This window comes from Sardina pilchardus, chromosome 10 (genome assembly GCF_963854185.1).
Source record: "Sardina pilchardus chromosome 10, fSarPil1.1, whole genome shotgun sequence".
Classification (NCBI taxonomy): Eukaryota; Metazoa; Chordata; class Actinopteri; order Clupeiformes; family Clupeidae; genus Sardina; species Sardina pilchardus.
In genome coordinates this window covers 7,115,025-7,137,315 of record NC_085003.1, presented here as the reverse complement: position 1 = coordinate 7,137,315, position 22,291 = coordinate 7,115,025, and the positions used below count along the sequence as shown (strand labels likewise).

General features: G+C 46.4%; 1 protein-coding gene across 2 annotated transcripts in view; it reads right to left on the bottom strand.

Moving 5' to 3' along the window:
• Nucleotides 1-22,291, bottom strand: part of cntn1a (contactin 1a) — a 58,541-nt gene that overhangs the window by 28,262 nt on the left and 7,988 nt on the right. For both annotated transcript variants that reach the window (XM_062547164.1, XM_062547165.1), the window contains exons 2-3: nucleotides 5,092-5,223; nucleotides 3,982-4,020 (exon numbers count right to left, since the gene is read on the bottom strand). In XM_062547164.1, the coding sequence (XP_062403148.1) occupies nucleotides 3,982-4,020; nucleotides 5,092-5,146 (94 nt within the window). In that variant the 5' untranslated portion in view covers nucleotides 5,147-5,223. The remainder of the gene's footprint in view (nucleotides 1-3,981; nucleotides 4,021-5,091; nucleotides 5,224-22,291) is intronic.

The window sequence follows — 22,291 nt, the reverse complement described above, 5'->3', positions numbered from 1 at the left end:
CTCCCTCTTTTCTCTCACTCTGTTGCACTCCCTTTCTCACCACCCTCTGTAATTCTCTCCCTCTTGCTTTCTCTTTCCATCTCTCTCCATCTCTGTCTGTTATCCTCACTGACCTCTCTAGCCATGTGTGTGTGTGTGTGTGTGTGTTCATGTGTGTGTATCCACAAATCTGTGTGTGATCATTTGCATTCGTGTGTATCTGTGACATGGTCTGGCTGCTCTTTCTGTGTCACTTGTGAACGGGGGCTGCGGCGATTCGAGTGAATAATCTTGCTCACGGTGGCTGATCAACTAATCGAATGAGCAAGCACAAACCCCGGGCCTCTCAGCCATGCCCGGAAAAGAAGAGCTCCAACCTCCTGACCGCTTCTGCTGAGAAACAAAACAAAACAGGAACCCCGTCGTCCAGCATTGTAATATATGGACCAAAATAAGAAGAAGGTAAAAAAAAGTGCGAAACTCATCTGAATTTTAAATGGAGATAGGAAAGCTCATATTTCAGGGATCAGCTCTGGCTATTCATTCCCTGGCGCAGGCCCCTCTGATAACACATCAATTATTCATGCGCTGGGATTTTTTTAGAGGTGGCACTCCGGGAGCCCAGGCTCTGTATTATGTACCTACAGTACCTATTAACCATCCGCGCGGGCGTGGTTCTTAATGATGTCCTCTCTCTCAGGCAACCGACCCACAAACCTCCCGCCGACACCAAACAGACGTTTATCCTCTTTACCACAGCAAAGAGCGAACGCCACCACCAACATTCTCCAGGGGGGAGAGACCGAGTCTTCATTCAACACTAGGCTAACCTCAGTTTCAAATGTAGCGCTTTTATGTAGTACTGCTGCTTAAACCTCACACGGCTAACCTAAGGCCACCCAGTTTCATGTGTCCACAAATGGGTTTCAGTAAAGAGCATAAAACTAAGGACATATCGGGCTATTTTTCAGGAGTCTTACACTAAGAACGTAAAGCTGAAATATCCATATCTAGTCCTCTTGGCTCATGAATGTCTGCCCTTTTTCTTACAGACAGTGCTTAAGGGCTGTAGGCAAGACTGCATGACCGTGACTCTGCATATATGCTGTGATTGTGTGAGAGAGTGTGTGTGTGTGTCTGTGTCTGTGTGTGTGTGTGTGTGTGTGTGTGTGTGTGTGTGTGTGTGCGTGTGTGTGTGTGTGTGTGTGTGTGTGCTGTGCGCAGGTGACTGGGTGGCTGAGGGTGAGGATCAGGATGAGGACGAAGGAGAGGGTGAGGGAGTGCGCCATCTGTGAGCTGCGGGCCCGTGTGTGCTGCGTGTGCCGCGTCCGCTGGGCGCTACCACGCACAATCTGCTTTGGAAGTGAATTTGGATGCTCTTTGGCACCTCCGCGGGCACACACCCAAACTAGCAAACATACAGTACACCAGCCTGTCACACACACACACGCACACACACACACACACACACACACACACACACACATAAACAAACACCACACACACGAACGCACACACACACACACACACACAAACGCACACACACAAACGCACACACACACACACACACACACACACACACACACACACACACACACACACACACACACACACACACACACACACACTCACACACACACACATAAACAAACACCACACGCAGGTGTCAGGTAACAGCAGAATACTCTGAATAATCCCTGTCAACAAGACTGGAGAAATGAAATAGAGCCGCATAAAATCCATACACATATTTTGGAATGCACTCAGTGTAAGCCATCTCGGGACGGCGTCTCGGGATTCAATCGGAGTGCGGCGCTCTTCCAGAACTCCCTGTCGTCTCCCGCGCGCCGCTCCGCCCCGTCGCAATCGGAACACACACAACTGGCGAGGGAATAACTCAGCTGTGAGGAGCGCGACCCCTGTCCAGGAGTAAGCGTGTCAGGGCTAATTAGCGACAGCTCCTCCAGCACAGACCAGCCGCCCAAACAGTGACTTCCAGTTTCCGACGCCTGGCTGGAATATTAATGCGCTGACGGGAGCAACTGTCTTTTTTTTCTTCTGAAGCTAATTAATGATGAAGATGATCTCATAGAGCTGTCTGGGGCAGACGACACTGACAACAAATCGGCACACCCCGATACACACACAACTGGCACTCAGCCAAGACCGTTTCCCCCCTACAATCTCGGGCAGCAGCGCTTCATAGTTTAACCTTGGTGGGTTCATTTTCAAGGAGAGAGACAATTAAAGCGATGGGCTGCTCGTGTGTTATCACACTGCGCGCCTCTCCATCAATCATGTGCCTGCACAATCCCATCGACGGCAGCCCCTACAGTAGCGCCGTGGCTAATAACCATCGTTAAGTGCACAACTCAGGAAGGGCAGCCATTGCAATATTATGACCCCCTCCTAAAAAGGTCAGTGTGATTTATATAACACAGGCAGCTCCAAAGTGAGCACCAACACATGACATATTGTTTTAGACGCAGATACCCTGCAGTACTGTAGTTCATTTACACAACTGCTGGGAGAGCTGAAACGGAGACCCCCACCCCCCACCCCAAACACACACACATACACACACAAAAAAACCCTACCCTGCACACATACACACACATACAGAAATACACACACCCAGACACATGCACTGCCCCCCACCCCCTGGACCCCATCTCATGCCCCGTGTGTCCTTTGGAACACATGATGCGGGTGCACGCGTGCTGCACTCAGAGGGGGGGGGGGGCCTAAGTCTCTCTGACAGGCAGATAGCGCTGCGCTTACGGAGGCCCGGAGCCTCTCGCCGGGGCCAGCAGCGCTCGCGCTCCCCTCCTCTCCTCTCCGCTCCTCTCCACCACGCCACGCCACGCCACGGGCGCTGACATACTTCCATTGTTTATGCTCACTGCCGACTGGAGCCAAGGAGCTGCGCTTACTTACTCACTTCACAAGGCCGAGATGAAGATTCATGCAAGAGACGGCTAAATTGAATAAGACTAATGACTCTGGATAGCTGCGTGCTTTGGGGATGGGGATGGGGGCGGGGGGGGTGAAGGGGTGAGGGGGGGGGTGGATGTTACAGAATAAGTGAAGTGCCACGCTCTGAAGTCTGTGAAGTAATGAATGGTCAAGTGCACATTCGAGATCGCACTGATCAAAGGCTGTGGAGAGAGCCTCGTGTGTGGATGTAAATATGTCTCCTTGTGGTGCCTTTGAAGTTAAATGAAGGCTGTGTGTGTGTGGAGGGGGGGTATATTTTGACTCACAAAAGACACCAGACTTCTGAACCCATGTCTAGCCAATCCTCAGATGAAATGAAAGCAGAGCTGAATATTAGATACAAATGGTCAGCCCCCCCCCCCCCCCACACACACACACACTTCTTGCTTTACAACCTCACCAAGGTCCTCGGAGAGGCTAGATTGCTCGCCACAGTTGAATCTCTGTTTGTTTGCCCATCATTCATCGGCTGTTTACAAGCGCAACGCTACTTCCTGGCCCTGCTTAGATTGTCATGTCCTTGAAGCTGGCATTAATCATGAATGACTCTCATTTGCCTGAGGGCGGCCATGAATATGGAGTCGTCCACTGCAGGTACTCACAGACAACCCCCCCTGACCCACAGCCCCCCTCCATTAAACTGGTTTGTCTGACTGCATTTCTACTCTGAGTGATGAACATTAAAATTTAAAGAGAACACAAGCACTAGCTACACTTGCAGTAGATGTTGACGATTAGCAGTCATGCATTTTGCATGCATATTTTTGGAGTGGCTGACCATTTTGGATTTTGTGTAAAGTGTAATAAACACCAGTGAGAGCTTATGCGTGTGCTTGAGCTAAGAGCTTCTGTCACATACCTAACATTGTGGATATTACTGGTCAAGTCAAATGCATAAACTGTATCCATAAACTGTATCTACGAACATTATCAATAGTTATACAGTTTACAATTCATCATATTTTTTATTATATAGTTAGTTTTATAATGAATTACTGTACTTACCACCAAAGATGTCTGGCACCTCACTATAGAGAGATGAAACTGCAAAGAAAACAGATTTCATTAGTCACATTTTATCAAAATGAATCAAACATAAAGTGACTTTTTGTGCACTAGTTAGCATGTTAATAATTCAATGTTAATTAAGTTAGTATAGTTAGTATCAAAGTAACAATTATGGTGTTAAGTTAGCCTGTTTCAAAATAACAGTAATGTATCATTCTGTGTTGGACATTACTAAAGGCATAGTCTGACATTTTCATACATTAATAATGATGACAGCCAGATGATTGATTTCTCTCCATATCGCCTGCAATATGAGGGGCTGAAGTAGATGTTCCCTGCCTCTATTGTAAAACATACCCACTATAAAAAAGAGGCTAAAGTCCATAAAGTATAAAATAAGGAAGCAGTCCGTAAATAAGTAAATGCGGTGTTTTTTTCTTCCTCAGCATTTGACTGGTCGGACACTTCCACTGCATTGTTTCCCATCAACACAGATGCCAGAGTGAAAGGTCTACCCTCAAGCAATGACCCATTTATATACATACTGTACACTATACTGTATGGAGACCACTCCACTTTCACACTGACTAGTAGGCCTACGCATATTACTATACAAACAGCTTTCCCTTCTATCCACAAATCAAGCTTCTAATGTTATGACCTCTGAACAGAAGTCATCAGTTCAAAATCTGAATAGACATTGTGCCTCGTACAGAGTTTTCCCTTGAATGGGCAAGGGCACTTTAATCTATGGGAGATAGCGGTAATACGCCTGCATTTCTATCGGCTTGGACAGATCCCTTTCAGAGATGTCCTTTATCTCCCTCTCCTTTAGTTTGTCGTCGTCCTCCTCCTCTGGCTCCCTTCCAGTGAGTGGATGCTCTCTCCGGGAAAGGATATGAAATTGGCTTTGATAATCGGGGGGCGCATTGGCTGCTTTATAGACTAACAGCGAGACACAGAGCGAGAGAAAAGAGAGTTATTCCAATCTTGATGCAATTAAGTCTGACTCCAGACACCCGTGCCCAACCGCTGCGATAAGAGAGAGAGAGAGAGGGAAGGAGACGCGGAAGGGGACGGGGACGGGGACGGCTGAGTCATACTCACAGGAGGAGGCGAGCGTCAGGGTGAACGCGGGCAGGAGCAGGGCGAGGAGCTGCATGCTGGTCTCTCATGAACCTCCAGGAGACGTGGACAGAACGGGAGTCAGAGCCACATGGGCAGGTGGGGCTGCTGTCCCTGGGAGGAGAGGAGGAGAGGAGGAGAGGAGGAGAGGAAAGAGGAGAAACTCGGTCAGTCGCCCGGCGTTGGTCTAATATGGGCTCGGCGTGGAAGGATGTGGTGAGACTGGGGGGGGGGGGGGACAATGCGGGACAGACAGAGTGGTTCAGTTCATAATAACATGCCTCAACAGAGTGGTCATCATGTGCGAGACCACCAGCACAAAACAGGATGTCTGCTTTCAATCAGCTTTTGTGACCTGAACAATCTGCCCTCTTTAATGCATTAACTCTGCTCAACTCATTAACGGTATCCTGAGAGTAGCAAATATCATGTTATATTATTATTATATATTATTATATTGTATATTAGACATATATTAGCAAATATTCTAAATATATTTAGACTATTGCCTTTAGTGTGCTTAGGCAATCTATCATGTGTTGATTCAACTCTGAATATGTTCACTCAACACAACCATAGACGTAGATTTGATTTGTTAAACTCTGTCTTACAATCCCAAAAGTGTCAGCATTACTATTAGTGGGATGTGTAATAAATGTTATGCAGACAAAATGGAGAGGGAGGAACCTTGCCAAAGTAGCTCACATTTGTGTCTGCTACTCTAGTCTGACATGTCATCCTTACATCAAGCCCTAGGCATCACAGTGGCAGGGGAAATCTCCTATGCTGGCGTGGAGTGACTGACAAGCCATCATGTCCACTGGGTGAGGTGCAAGAAACAATACACGGCCCAGAAGACCAACCAGACTGGGAGCCACATCAGCAGCCTGCTGAAGGACGAACCCGATGTGACAAGGAACAGCTGTCTCATAAGAGACTTGGACGTAGCCCTAGTCCACATCGGTGACAAAGCACTGGCCACCTGCTGTGGCCACAAATGACTGGTGGCTGCTGGGCCCATTCAGGCAGAGACACGGGCACAGGAGACAGATGCAGCATGTGCACAGAGACTGGGCTGGACTGGTGGTGTGAAAGGATGAGGTGAATAATACTGCAAAAGGGTTTCTTTCCCGTGTTAGAAGGCTAGTTATTCTTAACTCTTAATTCTTCACAGATTAGGAAAAGATTAAGCTGTGCTTTAAAATGGCTCTGGTGAAAAAGCTGACTATGATGATCCCAAAATATCTAATTTCATTCATTTATGACACTGAAAATGTTACACTCACCCATTATGAAATACATCATTATAACAGGAGATGAGATACCACTTAGGAGAGAGATGAGCTCAACATACTCAAAGAGCGACCATATAATGTGTTGTAACACAACATTTGAACTCCAGTCAAGTTGATTTAATGCTTGATGTTTCAGGACCATATGGGCACAGCCATTCAGAAGCAATATGCATCTGCTCACAGCTGTTGATGGAACTGACACACAAACACACATAAACATGGATGCATGCCTGGCACATATTGACATACACCAACCCAGCAACACACCTACACACACACACACACACACACACACACACACACACACACACACACACACACACACACACACACACACACACACACACACACACACACACACACACACACACACACACACACACACACACACACACACAAATATATACATGCACGTCTGCACTCATGAGCCCCAAACACACACAGACATACACACACACACAAATAGAACTAAATATATAAATAAATGCAACTTTTTAAAAAGCTTTGCCCAGCGTGAAGCACACAACCCTGCTTAATGTCTGCTGGCGAACAACAAGGAACACAGAGGGGTTTTCATCCACACGCTCATGGTATCCTAGCAACACTTTTCAAAAGAAGCAGTTGTGTGTTGTCAAGCTCTTTTGTGATTGTGGAGTAGGAAAAAAAAAAAGCTAAATAGATACAATTTTCTGTCTGGAAGGGCATTGTTGAGGGACACCATGGACAACAGGGAGTTGTGGTCACCAGACCAACAATTCCATCACTGGTGGTAAAAATCCTGCCTTACGGCCTACTGTAACGTGTTCACTTGTAAACATACATATGGATAGAGGGCTTTCTAGTCTATAAATGGCCTCAAATGGAACGTTTTAAAATTCTAAAATGGCTTTGGGATGAGCGCTGAAAAGCATATTCATTCAGAGCTTCTTAGGGGGATTTAGGATCCAAATATGCATGGCGAAGCCGGGAATAAAATGGCTATTATATTCTGATAATGGTCGGGCCGGAACAAGCAGACAGCAAACAGACCCAATGTCCCTGTAACAATGCAATATTTACTCTCCTGCTCTGCTTTGGTGTCTATTCATCAGTCGCCACAGCATGACTACCATTAAAATATGGCAGAAACAAAATATTTCCCATCAGTCTCCTTCTCACGTCCTATACAGCTTTTATGTGTTTCACGCTCAGCTACCTCTCTATTTCTCCCTTCCACAACCCACCAAGTTTAACTGACCCCTTTTCCCCCTTTATGATCAAACCCCAAAACTACCCCCTGCAGCCCCTGCCCCCCAACACACACACACACACACACACACACACACACACACACACACACACACACACACACACACACACACACACAGCCACCCCCCTTCAGGCTTTAGCCCCACATAATGGGAGCTGCATTTGTATGAGCTTGTCATCTCACATCAACATTCACTGACAAATATGGGGGGTATCCACAGACGAGGTGCAGGGGGGTGGACCTGGTCCAGGAGTCCCAATCCAGCCCCTACCCCCTCCCCTCCCCACCCCTCCCATTCCCTTGGCACTGCTTATCTAAGAGTGAGTCAAGCTAATCCTGGGGGAGTAGCCAGGGAAAAAAGGAGTTCCTTTCGATCGCTCTTAATCATGGAAGGGACTGCACGGATTGAGTAACTCAGCATGCGCCTCAGTATGTGGGATGTTGTCAGGGTTTGGGAGGAGGGGGGGAGAGAGAGAGAGAGAGAGAGAGAGAGAGTGTGAGAGAGAGACAGAAAGAGAGAGCAAGAGAGAGAGAAAGAGAGAGAGAGAGAAAAAGAGAGAAAGAGAAGGAGAGAAAATCAAAACACACGGTTGTTTACACAGTAATCCTGTAGAACACGAGCAAGCTCTAGTGAATCATGTCTTTGGTGGAAGTTTAATTTTCGATGAGTGGGGGCCTGAGCCTTCGTGCCTTCTGGCTGGGGAATGTGAGCCAAAACACATCCGCATGGGTAGCGCCAAAATGTCAACACAACCAGTGGCTGACAAAACAAACATGTGGGCAAATACATCCATACAGAAATAACTAGTGTAAACAAACTTACAGTGACATAATGGACCAAATCTTGGCATCATATTACGGTAGTGATGGGTGAGTGAATGGGCTGATCTGCTATGGATTTGACAACTTGACTCTGTGGAACAATCCATCTTCATATCATTGTTGCTAGTGAAGCTCTGTTAAGTGAGAGGCAGGTATCCGTGCAAGACTATAACAAGGGATGCTATAGGATGCTTCCAACGTTTATTTTCTGTAAACACAAGCGCTAGCATGCTTTCTTGTGTTTCCTAAAATATAATTAGCCATCTTCATGTCAGGAAAGGGATGCACTTCCCTGTAGACTGCCTAACTGAATCTATTAGACTGAAGCCACAGACCTCAGCTATTGAGCTCAATTAAGACCGAGTTCAAGCTGTGCCGAGACCCAACAAACAGTCTTATGGATTATGCATGGACCCTCCTTTAACTTGAAATGAAATAAAAAATCTTTTTGATTAAGCCAAATTATATGAAATATTGATATATATGGTTGGCCCAGACAGATAATAATCACTCCAAAATTCAACGGGCAAAATTTCAATTAAAGCAAGACCGATAAAAAAAAAAAATGCTTTTCTTATTTACATCACTGTTGTGATTCCCAAAATAAATACTGTACTAAGATTAAGTCCAGCATTCCCAAATATAACGTCATGGAGAGTGGCCGACAACAAGCACCCATTGTGAGCGACTTGGCTTGGGCTGGATCACGTCACCAACTGTACTGGGAAGAAGAAGGCACAGAGCCTAGCGTGCTGATGTAATTCTCTTGCCAGACAGACAAGTCACGCTCCAATCTCAGAGCAAAGACCTGCGCTACTGGTCACTCCCATGTAATCCATTCACACTGACCCTATGGCCAACACAATGGAGAGGGGGTCAGTGGGGTCGTGACCTGGGGCCCCTCCACACATATACACGCCACTGTCCCATACATACATCATGCAGGTGCATGCTTCATAGAGTCCATGGATATATTCTATCATAACTTAATTACCTGCCAAGCTTGTTGAGAGTATAGCTTATAACCTTGTCGCTACGGGCTGAGTTATATTTTGCAGTCGAGTCGGAATAATGTTCTTACGATTTCTCAGTGGGACACTAACACAAGCAGTAATGTGACTGAACACATTTTTCAGAGTTTTTTTTTTCTGGAGAAATGTACCAGATCTGATATGTGCGTAAATCTCATGGACTAGCACATACACTATCATAATCACATGCTCATGGACAAGGGTAAGGCTAGCAATGGTCCTTAGATACAACCTACAGTAGTTCATCATACTTCTCTAACAGAGCATCCAATCTTTTGACCCACGGGAAATCTCTCGTCATTTCTGCACACTTCCCAGTTCCCTATGAGCACATACACATGAAGCCTTGTTGGTTCATTTCATACGTGAATACACCATGGCGAGACAACACAACAGTATTCATCTGCTAAGATTCACAGCCCAACGTGACCTTAATATACCTGACAAGTTGACCTTTCTTTCCATAGGTCTCCGGCTGTGAGACACTGATAGTGACGCTCTACACTAAAGACACTGTAAATCTCTTTTTCAATAAGGACATGGGAGTAATGATGATGTCAGGGGTCAGATATCCCCCATATAAACCACCAGTGTGCGCTGCACCGGTAAGATAACCGCTAATGTAGTCTATAGCATACATGCTGTGGAGGACGGGAGAAAAAAACTGGAGTAAAATCTCAGCCTCAGTCCCATTAGTGCAACTTGGCTCAACTTCAGCTGTTCTACATCTTACAACTTCTGGTCCCAAGAGTGGAAAGTTCCTTTGCTGTCCACACTCGTACAGCTGAGGAGTTTTATGATAACTCCAAAATGCAGCAACATTGCCCTGCTTTATCTTTGGAGCCAAGCTCTAAATTAAAGCCAAGCTGCACAGATTCGCATGAATAAGATTAAACCAATTCTGGCTTTAACATTACCAAAATATTTTATCACATTATTGGATTTAAGTAAATCCGACATTAGGGCACAGATTAATTTAAACCAGAACACTTAAGCGTGATCATGAATTAGGCAAGAGAGATCGCATTTAATTTGCTTATGGCTGTGTGGACAGTGTAATGTTCTGTTGCCGACTGCTGGCTCTGGACACATAAACAGCTTACAGTTATGACCATACTTATGCAGTGAGATAAAGGAATAGGGTTGGCAATTTAGACACCACTGTGATCCTACAATGTATGAGTCCTATTACTTGCATTCGCACCTTTGCACCCTTGCTGTGCACCTTAAAAGTGCCCACTTTTAAGATGCTAAGATAGAAGGTCTGAACAGCAAGGGGCTAAGAGTTTAAGAGGTAGGAAGCAACGAGGAAGGAAAGCAAATCTGGAGGTGCCGTTGCGTTGTCCGCCCTCCCAGTACACCTCAAAAGTAGGCATGTCAAACCGCTCCTTTCAAGGGAGCGAGGGCACACACTCGAGCAGCGAGACAATACGTTACTGTGACTGTGACATTTTCAGGGAGTCAGGCCACGTCTTCACAGACCGGCTCTGTATGGGGGGACCTACTTAGCGGTCTCATCCCTGTCCCCTTACATACACTTGCACTGCCAGCCGCCCTAAATCCTTCAGGCCCATTGTTTACCACGCAAATGAGCTGTGCGGGATGGAAGCGGCTCTTGAGCAGTAGCAAGCGAAAAAGATTAACTCCCTGGACAGGAGGACCGCCATGCTAATGGGGATGGCACTGAAGGAGCCGTCCAGCCGAGTTCGCTTTGGTACAAGGTCGCCCCCGCCGCCCCTCCCCACCAATCAGCCGGCCCCAAACCCCCTCACCCCTCCAACCGAAGAGGGGAGGGTCTAATCTCTTAAGCCCCCCTCGCGACCATCCCTCTCCTGGCCACAGGCCAGACCTTGAGATGCATGTGCACCTGGAAGGGGGAAGGGGGGGTGGGCAGAACTTGCAAAATCATCAGTGACAGCATTATTACCGTGGAGGACACAGGCACTTTCAATTTATGGCAATGCCCAATGGCTTTCCGAACGCGCCGCTTTGACCGAGGGCTTTGGGACTGACCGGGGGAGATGAGGGCCCGATGTAATCTTGAAAGTGAAAATCTATTTCAGCCGTTTGAAGAGGGAACAGTCACAGCCGAGTGGGTGAGTATATGTATAGCACCAAAACTAGCAGGACAGGAATATTAAACAATGGCTAATTAATATGGATGACTTCCTGGATGGCTGCCACGCAGACAGGACCCGGCTCGTTCCATTACTCACAGATATTAATTCACATTGCTTAAGGTTCCCTCTTCTGGTGCTTTTTTGATTCTCAGAGGAGTGCAGCCTGAAGGTGACATTGGGAGTGTTTGTACCATTAACTGCACAGATTTCTTTCAGAAGCGATTTTCTGAATTATGAATCAGGGAGACAAAAAAAACTACTTCTGGCACCGTTGTGCAAGTATAATGTCCTACATCTTTTGAAAAATACAACACTTGCCCACGCTGCATCTTATCTGTGTCACTAAATGCACGGTCGGCCCCATGAACCAGGGTTCGTTCCAATGTGGAGCTAATGGGATTAATGAACTGTGTGAGGTATTGGAGGTGATAGATCAGACGCACCGCACTCTGAAAATCCCAAACACATTAGTTGGAAATAGTCCTCTCTTTGATTTGCACTTTTAAAAAAATCTGACAGATATCACAGGAAAGCCAGTGACGAAATAAATTAGCACATATTACACAAGTCAATACGAAGAGCACACACATGAACCTCCCCGGTAGCCTGTGGTCTATTTTAGACACGTTGCTTAAGTTTCAGAGATATGCACTTTCATAGCTATTTCGGTGCCTGTGCTGTTTATTTCAGTCCTTTCAGAGGTGCGACTTCACAAGATTACAATGGCACCATGATGAATAGTGCAATCACTACAAAAAAAAGGAGCCTGTCTGGTCCCCGTACATGAAACTGGGAGAGAGGCAAAACAGTGCCTGGAATTGATTACGGTTATTGGATTTCATGCGCGGTAATCATGCACAATTCCCAAGAGGTCTGGCACAGGGTGGCTGGCTCTGTGTCCCATTACCATCTATCTTAGTGCTGCTGTTTGTTCCTGGGCCCCATTGGCATGGGTGGGGCTCTCAGAGGCTTAAAGTCTGAATCGATACGAGTCAAGTCTTGCATGAAGGGGACGATTTCAAAGACTTCCATGCATTTCCAAATCCACATCTGTCTGTGGAATAAAGCTGCCAGACGAATCGTGAGAGGAATTCACAATGACAATGGCAGAGGCAGCTCCTAATTGTGATAAATCTATCATTCCCAACTCCCCAATACCCCCCCCCCCCCCCCCCCCACACACACACACACACACGCACCAACCCATAACTGTTTACAAACTAATGAGGACGCTTGGAGAAGTCAAAACAGGCTTGATTTTGACTGCCTACACAGCTCTCAAATGCAGAGACGTCTGAAGCTAATCCCACTCTTTCCACAAGCCCCAGGGTGTTGTTAAAATGCCACTTGGAATAAGCACAAAATAAAGAAAGGATGTCCTCAATTCTTGATGTCCCCATGGTACCTCCACTTTACATAAGGTTTTCACACAACTGTTCCAAACCGCTCTAAATTTGCCTCAGTTTTGACGCGATGAGGTTAGCGCTAGGATATTCAAAGCATATGCTACAACTAGCTTATTCTGAGGCGTAGTATATTTAGTACATTTTAGCTTCTCTTCTATACATAACTCTATACCATGCCTCTCTCAATCAGCTGACTTCTGTGCAGAAACCTGTTGGCTTTCAAAACAAGTCCAAGAAGATTCATTAAAATAACACAGGCATTCTGTTGATTCAGTTACCATTCTAAACGCCCACATACTGTACTGTAACAACATTATCTGTTTAATCAACATACAGTACATGAGTACATTAATTTCACAGAAGCAATGATGGAAATTAGAGAGGGTGTGGGGGTATTCAACTCAATCATGAACAACATGAGCAAAGAAACAAAAGACAATGGCCTTACAAGGGGTCATCCAGTTGGTTGGACAGACCATCATATTTGAGCGACTGTCCAAAAGGGGAATGAATCCATTTCCCACTAGATGCAATAAATGACCAGAAGTGGACTGAATCCAGCTAGACTGTGCTGATGTGACTCATACCATAGTGACTGCACTTAACTCTGTGTGCTTCGAAGAGACGTTAGGGATTGACGAAAGTCCTATATATTAAGTTCTAGTGTAAATCGCTAAATCTGTGTGCAAAGTCAACTTCTTAACAGGTCAAAGAACAGCCTAAGCCAACGACCTGCATACAACGCATTTAAGCTGAGTGAACAAGCTGACCTACATACTATGAAGTGGAACTACGATACTGAGAAAATAGGGTGAATGTGTTGCGAATGTGTCAGATGTAGCCTACATACATGACACAAGTTGCAATCACACATGAATTGCAATTTAGAGCACACATAAATGCATGTGACTTTTACTGTGAGCTACATCTTCATAAAGATGTCAACTGCCAATACTGCAAGAATGCAACACACGTATGTCTTAGATAACATTGCGATTCTGATGGTTGTGAAGTAACACCGGTAGCCCATTCAATGAAGCGATTCTGATATGTAACTAACTACACAATTTTGTAAAATACAACGTAGGAATATTCACAGAGTGTTAATCTAGCTTGGCAAATGGATGCTTTGACAGGTCTGGGGCAGAAAGGGTGACAATAAGAAGGGCTATTTGGGCCCACTAAAACATCATATTTCCAGAGCTGAGGAAGGGAGCGGAGCAGGGTCCATGTCACTCTGTGAGGAGCAAAAAGCACTCAGACTCCATATCAATGTTTTACCAAATAAACTGCTTCAGACAGTAGTCTTCTGTGTAATCGGATTATCCTCAGTTTCATTAAAAAAAGCACAATAGCACAACTAAAGTGTTACAACAAAGTAAACAGCTTACAACAAGGCAATAAAAGGAACACACAAGGAACACATCAAAGCAGGAAATCTGACCGACCAACCAAAAGCAATTACTATACAAAATACAAAAGTGTGATAACCAAATCCATTAAAACTACATCTCCCACGATTCCCTTGAGCTGTGGTCTCTATTACAGTTACATAGCTGTATTCTAAAACTCCTCTCTATACAGCAGCACATGCATCAGGAAAAGAGTGTAGTCTTTGTGGGAGCGTTGGCATAGCCCTTATTCAGCATGTAAGAGCAGGTGTAGTGCTGCGCATGGGTGCTTTTCCCTCACTGACTGCACCACCGCAAGGATGAGCACACGCCCTCGACCCAGGAGAGGCACGTTTCAAACGCTAGCTCATACATGGCTAATGACATAAAGCCACTTTATTCATGCGTGCAAACTCATTAGCAGAAGGTCATTCGCATGCGTCTCGCGCCGCCACCGTGGCCTTTCCATACCCGGGGTGGGGAAGTGTTTACCACGTCTGACATTTACAATCCATGTGTGTTTGCCACTCCAATGACAAAAATGCTTTTTTTCTGGAGGGGAGGGGGGGTCCTATGTTTTTTGTTTTGTTTTTTTTTAGAAACAGCAAGTGTCAAGCAGTGATTTTTTCTGGGTTTGGTGTGGTGTTGTGCCGCCACTGAGACCGCAGACAAAATATTTGCTTTTACGCAAGAGTACGCAAACATAATGTGGGACATTGCATTGTAAACAAAAAGCGAGAGATGAATTTTTAAGTGTATTACTTCAATAATGCAAAACCCTGAGAGTGATGCCTTGAGAACTTGAATAGCGTAACATGTTGGGAGTGATCTCTCTCTCACACACACACACACACACACACACACACACACACACACACACACACACACACACACACACACACACACACACACACACACACACAGACATTACAGACACACATGCACAGACATATGCAGTGAAGCCCTACATTGCAGTGACATACATATTAGTGCACGATTAGAGTCTGGGTGAAAGCACAGCGATATGGAAAGCATGTGACTAACCTGAAAAATGTGCCAAGCAGAGACAGAAACACACACAGGCTACATCCATATGTGACTTAAGACATACTGTACCCACACAGCAGCAACACAGCCTGCCAAGTCCCCGCCATGCGGTCAGACATGCACAGAGACCGATCAACTGGCCAGCCGGGCGCGCATGCTGTACTGCGGCCAGCTCCCTCCCTAACAGCCAATAACAAGCCATCGATTCTGCATGCGGGAGAGAGGCAGAGAGGATGGAGAGACCCGGGGAAGGAGGAGAAGAGAGAGGAGAGAGAGATGGATGGAGAGAGAGAGAGAGAGAGAGAGAGGGAGCACCATACGCTCTGAATAGCTGGACAACCATCCATGCTGCCTCTTGCTAAGGGAGGCAAGCGGAGCAGATCCTTCCCGTCAGTCAGAGAACAACTGCACCCCCATCTGCAGCACCAACTTAACCCCCTCCACCCCCCCCCCCCCAGTCGCCAACCTCAGCAGCACCATCCCCCACACCACCAGGGGTCCACGCGCACAGCCACCCCCTCACTCACTGGTGCCGTCCAATTACAGGAGCTTCCTGCTGTGACCTCAAAGGCGGTGGAGACGCACCGGGGAACAGGGAGAGGAGCGCTCAGGAATCCGCCGTCCACCGCTGGCCGGTCCGTCCTGTCCGCCAGTCTGCCGGTCCGCCGGACGCACAGCAGCTCTCGGGAGCTCTAACGGTCAGCCATGAGCGCCGTGTACCCTGAGAGGAGCCGAGAGGAGCCGAGAGGAGCAGTGAGCTGCCGGCGCCCTGGCAACAGCGTCCCACTCCCGGCTGATCCAACGGTGTGCCTTCACGCACTGTGGCCAGCCTCACATGCATAATTAATACAGTGGAGACATCCGCTTCCTCCCTGCATATGCATGTGTGTGTGTGTGTGTGTGTGTGTGTGTGTGTGTGTGTGTCTGTATGCACGTGCATGTGTGTGTGTGTGTGTGTGTGTGTGTGTATGTCTGTGTGTCTGTGTGTGTGTGTGTGTGTGTGTGTTGGCTGACTGAACCAGTCCCCTGCCTATTGATTACACTGTTACAGAAGCAATCAAGAAGGGGGAAGGTAATTGGTTCAGAGCAACACAGAATGTCTTGCTCATAAATCCGTCCCCTATGTGACAAGCAGACATGGCTGATTATGCCTCAGGACACAACACTGCCAATGGGGGAGGGCAGGATGGAGGGATGGAAGGAGGGATGTATAAGGAGGGATGTATGGAAGAGAGGAACGTACCAAATCAATGGGAGAATGACTTGAGCAAGCAAATAAGTGAACAACAGAGTGGAACAAGCCGGCCGGCAAGTAAGACCACTGTGTGTGTGCATGTGGGTTTTTGTGTGTGTTGGTGGTTTTGTTAGCCTGTGTGTGTGTGTGTGTGTGTCTTAGCATGGAAGGGGGCAGGGTTGCGCACATAGGCACTCTTCATGTGGATGTCAATGCGTGTGATTGCCTGGGCCCTGGCTGCTGCGTTTCACATGAACAAAAAGGATCACATGCGCGGATGACTCATCCATAGTCTGCCTCCGCAGCACAAACCTGGAAATGGCAAAATGGCAGCCCCATTACTTCTAAGTGTCACATCGGGCCTCTTTTGTGACATGCCCTACATTTCCTTAGATCAATCTATTAGCGCAGGTTTGCGCCATGTGCTCCAGTCTTTTCACTGCCGCGCATGCTTGCTGGATAGCTCCCCTTTGACCGAGTCGCGCAGATTTGGGTCACTGTTTGAATTAAACTGACTGATGTGTGTCAAACTGAAATGATCTACTTTTCAGACGGAACCTCCAGGAATACGGTTCTGTGACTTCTGTGAATTCCTACAGAAATGTGCTTTCCTGTCGGAGAGCACATTAACCACACGGATATGTCTATGGAAATAGCTGAGGAACAGACTGAAATGAATGAAAATAGAGAAAAGTCAGTTGAATAATAATAGTCTTAGAAATATCTTGGAAGCTTGATTACGGAAATGTATTTTGGGAAAATGACTAAGATCTGGTTCACACAACAGGAATAGTCCTGGCGAGTATTTCAAAAATGTAAAAAAAAAAAAAAAAGTTCACATTGAAGGCCACTGCAAATGAGTTTCCGACCAAAGCACTTTCGTAATTAACTGTACACTTGCATGGAGAAAAACAACTCCAACTCTGTGCTTATTATGGTAAACCTCAGAGTCTTCAGGAGCTCAGAGGGTAAGGAGCCATTATATAGGGCAATTTTCATGCTTCGTGGACAAAACACATCGTATTCAATATGTGCTGCACTACACAGCACAGTCCCAAGAAGAACAGCAAATTAAAAATAGAGTGAAGTTAAGATTTCATACACTGGATGGGTTGGATGTTTGGGAGCTATGAACCACCACGTTTTGTGCACAAGATCATGTCAACATGAAAGCCTTCTACATTTTTACACGCAAAGCAGGTTGTAAAAAGAGATATATGGCAGTGTCAGAAAGAGTAAAAAATGCCAGGCTCGATTCAGGACACGTTGAACATCTTTTTCTCCCCTTTTTAAATGTTTACGCCTGTATATGATATGTTGCTTATTCCTGATATGCAGGACGTCTCTCTTTCTCTCTCAAAGAGTCTTGCGGTTTGGCCAGGTGTGTCAAGCGGTCTAGTTATACTTTGGTAACACAAGCATTTCCCATACACATTTTGCATTTTGCTTTGGTCATCAGCATTTCCTTCATACCATGTCTGAAGCAATATTTATATCACACATTTTTACTCAAACATGATTATATTTCTATCACACCTTAGTCAGCTTAGTTTTGATATGACTAGTGAAAGTGGAACTCCAAAAGGGAGATACTTCTTCTTTCATGATCTTTTGCTATCCCTCGTATTTCAAACAGTTATTTATTCAAGCAAAACATGGCATAAAATTACCCACATTTAGTTTCATTTCTAAGGGGCCAAGGGTTTCTTGGCAGCACTGTCAGGTCCACTTTCTGGTTGGTTATTCAACAGCACTCAAAACAAGCCTTTTCTCAAGTGGAAAAATAGGGCTGACACCTAATTAGCAAACAGGGTCAAGCACCGAGCCCAGGTCTTCTGTTTCCGTGGTGAGTCACAGCGTCCCACATAGAGCAGGAACAGATTCAGGACGACCACGCTATAAGGATATGGATGAGCCCCAAACAGATATCAGCATCCTCATAATTCAACACTAAAGGCGCCATTCTATTGCCCACAGAAGGTCAGGCAAAGATCTGAATATGCTCTCCTCAGGCCATTAGCCACAGTATGTTAGTTAGTTGCACCAGCTACAGTCTATACAGTGAAACATAGCCAGGATATTACAATGTATATACGTACATACATACTGTATATTATGTTGACGGTCATATTCAAAACTGCAAATTTGAATAATGCCCATCAACTCATTTGAATGTCATCAGAAAAAAAATGTGCAATGGTCTCGATTAAATGATTAAACACATCCACTAACTATTTCATTTGCTACAGCTGCAGATCCACAGGCTGTTTCAAACTGCCTGCAGCCTGTCACGTCTCAGCACCACTTCAGCAGACCTGAATGTCTTAACAGTGGACCCCAGCACCCTCCTGAACGGGCCTTTGTCTCGTCCACTGGGCCCGAGAGGGCTGCCCCGGGTACTGGTCAGCAGCAGACACCTTTGGCGCTGCAGCTCCTCGATGAAGTGGGTGTTTTCATGGAGCACTCCAAGAGTCGCGACGAATGGAACAATAAAATGGACCAGAAAAAGCAAGGACTGGAATAATGGGAACCTCATAATGGAGTGCTGTGCCACACTGTGGCAGGCACTGTCCTCTCGAAGACGGACACAGAGCGGCCTTTGTCGGCCGGCAGAGTTATGGCCATCAGTACATCGATAACTATCAGCACGGTCCCTCTGGGCTGTCTCCACCACTGGTGGCAAACCACACCGTATCCCCCACGAGTCAATTAATTATGCTGACCAAGGTGGCTTAATGCATGAAGCTCCTTCTGTGTTTAAGTGGGATTGTAAAGGCGCCCCGAAATGACATGAACGCCTATGAAGACTTCTCGAGAGACAGGGAAGCTGGCAGCTTTCTCCACACATCTGACAAAAGAATAGTTACTTAAACTCTGGGGATGTGTCCCTCCCGCCTTACAAACGAATCTGTGTCTGTCCGGCAGAATGACACTGCACTCTCCGCTGTTTGTGCAGGTCGGGGAGGGAGTGGGCACCTGGCATACGGTCTGCCAGTCTGCCAGGCTGGTCCCGGGGGGGCCTCAGCAGCAGATGAGCAGGCAGCCCTGGCGGTGCCAGCCTGCTGCGGGGCGGATTGGGTAACGCGGAGCGGAGCCGACCGAAGACAGGAATATAAGGGTAGGACTGGAGGGGGGAAAAAAAGAGCCGATTGAACGCATGGACGGGAACCGCTGGAGTGTTGAGAGTAATTCAATTTGGTCGGCGTAGAGCGGCTATTAGCGCAGCACTTGGTCACAATGCCCAGGGGCTCGCCTTCCACAGAGCCGTACGCGTCCTTGGGTAGCTGAGGGCGGCGGCAGCGTGAGCAGTGGAAAGCGAAATAACAAGAGGGGGGAAAAAAACCAACACCACCACATTTCTCTTTTCAGTGGATGTGATACAGGGATAATGGTTTATCATGAGAGACAACGAGGACGGAAGAACAAAAAAAAAAAACACTGGACAAAAACAAACAAAAGATTCCAACGCACGGGAGGGGGTGTCAGCGTTTGTTGAGATCTGGAGGGTCGTACGGCCATGGAGCCGGGCTGTGCAAAGCTGGCCCATATGTTCTCTGAGATGCAGACTCTTCTGGGCATCCCCGAAGCCAGCCCGACCCACAGTGTCCCGCTGAGTTGTTTACACTCACCAAGACCCCTTGCTGACATTCTTCACGATTAATTAAATTATATCCCTTTCAAATGATTCCCCTGCTTCCTGATATTCCCAGATGACAGCCAAATGCTTAATAAACCTGTAATTAACGGATAAGTTCATTATATTTAAAACGCATGAAATACAAAAATGCTGGTTTCCTTCATTTTACCTTTTGCATATTTTCAATAAAGCATACAAATACTGTTCTCCTTCTTTCCATTTGGTCTACTTTTAAACAAAACACAGGACTGATGAATATTTTTAACATTTCACAGGTTCTTTTGGCAGGCCACAACAGCCGGCACATCAGAGTCTCAATCATAATCGTGACTGCTTCTCAAAAGCATCAGAAAATGCTCAGCATCTGTCATGACGGCGAACATTCAAAAACACTGACTCCATGACGATCCACAGTCATGCTAGTCTCCTCTCTTGAGTTAATTGCTTGGTTCTCCCTGATGGATATCAGCTTTAGCACCTCTAATGCAATGGTGAGTGGTGACTAACTATCACTCTTTAATGGCCAAAGGCTGATCAAGTTAAACAGATGCCACAGTAGGAAGATGCCCACATTGTGACTTTTACACAGTAACTCAAACCAGAACTAAAATAAATCCAGGGTCAGTCCACCATAGTTCATGACACACATGACAGTTGTCTTTAAATCCCAATGGCGGCCAGAACCGATCGAAAGTAGGTTAGGTGTCTGTGTGCACAGAGTGTACTAATAGCAGGGAAGAAAAAAAACAGACATCTGGATGAGCGTCGCCGAAGCAGGTTCTTTCGCTAGTTAATCTCTTGTGCAACGCGCTGCGATGTGGTAATCTGAATTAGTATCATCCAGACAGGAGCTGCCCTAGAGACACACTTCCCTACTTCTCTCTGTCCTTCATCAGAGATCGGCAGCGGTGGCAGAGTCAAACTGTGCCGTGAGGGAAATTAGAAGTTGATTGTGATTTGTCTTAGTCTCAAATTCGCTCTGTCTCGTTTTGTCTGAGGAGCGATCTGCTGCTGCAGACAGCACATGTGGCATCCAGCCAGGGCTGAGTCGGATGCAATCCTTCACATATGGAATTCTGGGGAAGTATGTACAATGCTTCTCGTAATAGTTTGAGGCGGTCCACCACTTTCCCGAAAACCCTGGGAGAGGCATTTCACAATCCCCAAAAAGGGTACTTCCAGAGAAGTTACACCAGATGCAGAACTTAGTGTTCATCTTGTTGTGACAAATTCCCTCTCTCTCTCACCACATTTTCTTCCTCATCATCTCCCTCTTTCTCATTTTTGATGCTCGGTCTGTTTGTCTCTCTGCCCCACATGACATGCAGTTAGTTCTCCATCCACTGTGACCCACACACACACACACACACACACACACATCCTTCCTCCGGGTGTTCGGTGGCTGGTGGCCTGCGTGTGGCAGATAACCCGCTCTGTGTTCGGCTCCCGCTGTCTGCCTCACCTCCCGCCAACCCCATCCACTCACAGCCATCACACACACGCACATGTACACACACACAAACACACACACACACACACACACACTCACACAAACACACACACACACACACACACACCACACACACACAGCTCCTCATAAATAACCCAGAGCGTGAAATAGGCCTCTCCTCCCTCTCCGCCACCCCATTTCTACAGCCACAAAGTCTGGTTGGCGCTCCAAAAAAAAAAGCTGTGCCATCTCACTTTCAGAGATGAGACGGAAGCTGAAATATATTCATCAATATGTATCGCCTGTTTCCTAGCCACGTACTGGAGGAGGTTTAACATTGCAGGATATCCAGCTTTGATTTCTGTGGAGCTGTGTGTAAGTTTCTGTGGCTTTGATAAAGACATTCCGGAGACTTCTCTGGCATTTTACATCATAAAAACACTCTAAAGATCATGACTTGGGGAACGTGACTCTTGTTGGTGAGACAGAAAAGTCTGCTT